The sequence below is a fragment of the Argentina anserina genome, chromosome 4 (genome assembly GCF_933775445.1).
Source record: "Argentina anserina chromosome 4, drPotAnse1.1, whole genome shotgun sequence".
NCBI classification, from domain to species: domain Eukaryota; kingdom Viridiplantae; phylum Streptophyta; class Magnoliopsida; order Rosales; family Rosaceae; genus Argentina; species Argentina anserina.
The window spans coordinates 16510902-16513823 of NC_065875.1; the positions used below are offsets into that span (position 1 = coordinate 16510902).

The 2922-nt window shown below is 39.4% G+C and overlaps 1 protein-coding gene across 1 annotated transcript; it reads left to right on the top strand.

The window, feature by feature from the left end:
- Nucleotides 1–369: 369 nt before the first annotated feature.
- On the top strand, nt 370–2688 carry LOC126792002 (protein NRT1/ PTR FAMILY 5.10-like). Its single transcript, XM_050518513.1, has 3 exons — nt 370–519; nt 648–886; nt 1252–2688. Exons 1-3 carry the CDS (start codon nt 441–443, stop codon nt 2629–2631), a joined length of 1698 nt encoding a protein of 565 aa, XP_050374470.1. The 5' UTR covers nt 370–440; the 3' UTR covers nt 2632–2688.
- Nucleotides 2689–2922: the final 234 nt, after the last annotated feature.

Genomic DNA, 2922 nt, shown 5'->3' on the forward strand with positions numbered 1-2922 from the left:
CAACATGCCTTTCTAAATTTATCCCAACAGTCCAACTTGATCGATCCTCTTCTAAAACGAAGACCGTATTACACACCTTGTACGTAGTTGATCTTTCTTAAATCTCAACATGCACTTCTAAAATTAATCCAACAGTCCAACTTGTTAAAGAAAAAAAAAACGTGTGGATGAGGCCGTGGAAACGTCCTTGGGAGAATATTACTACATTATTGTCCTTGGGAAAGACTTTAAAGTCTCCTCGATCTCAGCCGTGTCAATTGTTACGATGCAAGCCATGGTATAAATTCCCGAAGTCCCATCCAATTTCTCTTCACATCAAAACTGCAGCTTCAAAGAGTGCATGCACAGAACTTCTGCTCTTGAAGGTTTCCGTTGTTTTAAAGGTAGCTAGCCAAGGCATTCTGAATCATATTTCCGCTACATATATCCCTCAGTATAAAATGTGGAAACTCTTCAGTTCAGTGCGAAAGTGGATCAGAAACTACATCTACTTTTCCAAGGCTACCTCATGCATCCGAGGTACTAATTATAATTAGTTAACTCATACGTACATCTCGGCATGACGGCATGTTAATTAAATTCGTGCTTAGCACTTTACGTGCTTTAAACATCTGAAACTAAATGGTGTTTAAATACTTACGATGTAGGTCTGGTCTTGAGCCATAGCTACGTGAAACATGCGATAATATCTGTATTGATAATGTACATCACGAAAGAATTATGGAAGCCGATCGAGCCAAACGATTCCGATAGCTTTCAGCAGGCTGCTGTTGCTATAAATGTGCTGAATGGGATATCAGGTATCCTGGTGTGTGTCCTTGCTTTCATCACTAACACCGTCGGTCCTTTTGAGGTGATTGCGTCCACAAATGCTGCCTATCTTCTTGTAAGTACTCTGATTGAACTATTTTAGTTACAGTTTATTTAGGAGGGTGTGCTTCTTTATTTCTAAGCTCAATTAATTCTTAGCAGGGTAATTAAACTGCTTTGTGAAGGGTCCCTACTCACTAGCTGGCTAGATGGATTGTTTTTATATAGTCATGTCTGCTAAACGAAACTGTATTCTAGTTTAACAAATCAGTACAATTAGCATACAACCAAATTAATTTGTTGAATTTTCTGGTGAACTTTCTATTGGCAACTATTCACCAGTAATTTCGCTCCAAATTATGCATAGTTGATTTCCTTTGTATGCGTTTCATACTTCAGATGAAATTTATTCATGATATACGTCGCATAAATATGCTGCAGGGACTGGTACTCTTATTGAGATTATCGATACATCTGGACGACGACAAAGGGAGCCACCTGGGCCATGCATCTGATAATTATGTATTCTTCGGAGCGGGCTTACTGCTAGCATTAGGCGAGGCTGGACGGTCGGCTGGTTTGAGTAAATTTCTCGACGACCAATATTTGAGTGAAGCAGACTACAAGATCAAATTACCCGAAACAAGTAGTGCTGAAGAAAAAGAAGAAGAAGAAGACACGAAAAAACGTGTAGAAAGCCGTCAAACCGCTATGTGGAACCAGCCCTGGTTCATTGGTGCAGCTGCACTTGCACCTCTTGCCCTTGTAATTGAACCTTGGCCAGATCGCCTGCTAGTCTCAGTGGTCGCATTGGAAGTTTCTTACTTATTGTTCTGGTCTGGAGTCTTCGCGTATTCCAGAAATGTTAGAAATGAATCAAATGATCCAGCAGTTGAAGATGCACCAAGAAGTACTGGACTCTCCCAAGCCTTCAAAAGTCTCTCTCCATCTAAAGAAACAGCTCCAAGCTGGAAGTTTTGGCTCAAACCCGTTTCCAGAAAACGTTATTACAAAGAAATGCTAGTCATGTGCCTAGCCTTCGTAGTATACAGTCTGGTGGAGGCAACGGGAAGCACCTTTTTTTTCAAACAAGTGAGTCAACTGAAGGGTACCAATATTGGGAAGCTTAAGATCCCCCCCTTTTATTTTTCTATGCTCAAATCTTTGTCAAGCTTTCTGATCTCATATCTTTGGAAATTACTAGTTCCGAAACAGTCAAAACGTTCTACGTTGGTCAAGATCGGTTGTGGTTTAGTTTGCTCGGTGCTGTGTATGGTTGCTGCCTGGCAAGTGGAGATTCATAAAAATAGGAGAACTAAGATCGATCCTGAAATTTCCATGAGCAATTTATGGTTAATTCCGCAGTTTTCCTTGTTAGGGTTTACGAAAGGGTTAGCCGCAGATGGACTGGTGGATTTTTTTGCGGATCGAGTTGATGCTGATGGTAAGAGAAAGGCGATGTATTATGGATCCTGCGCTGGTAAATTAGTCCTGGGTATTGGAACACTACTAACCGCCGTTAGTATTGTCGGGTTTAGAAAAACTTTGTTGGTTGATGATTTAAACACGAATCGTCTGGATAAGTACTACAGGGGAGTAGTATTCATTGGAGTTGCTAACCTTTGCTATTACTTTTGCGTTGCTGTTTACTTTTATAGAAAGCAGGATGATAACGCGCAAGTGTGTTGTGAACCAGATGGAAATGAACAAAGTGAAACCTCGTTCAAAAACAATAAATATCATGACCAGGATGTATCCTTAATAAGTGTTCGGGAGACTCCAACGAAGTCGAGTTTTAATTGTTGTGCTATTTTCTTTTGATCGTTCATTACTGATTGGTAGATACTTAATTAGTTTGTTTATGTCGAGAACAGTGTACGTGCGTGATTGTTTAATTTTCTATGCTTAATCTGCAATAAGACAGATTATTTGTAATTTGTAACTAAACGTAGTTTTTTTCATATCATTTATGTGAAGTTCTTTTCTAAACGCTGAAAAGCTAGTTTCGCTGTTCACAACCCCAATGCTGTATAAGATGGATAAGAAATTATCAGTTTGTGTCAATAATTTGATCAAATGAAACACAAAAACTGAGAAAGCTAGACTGGATAA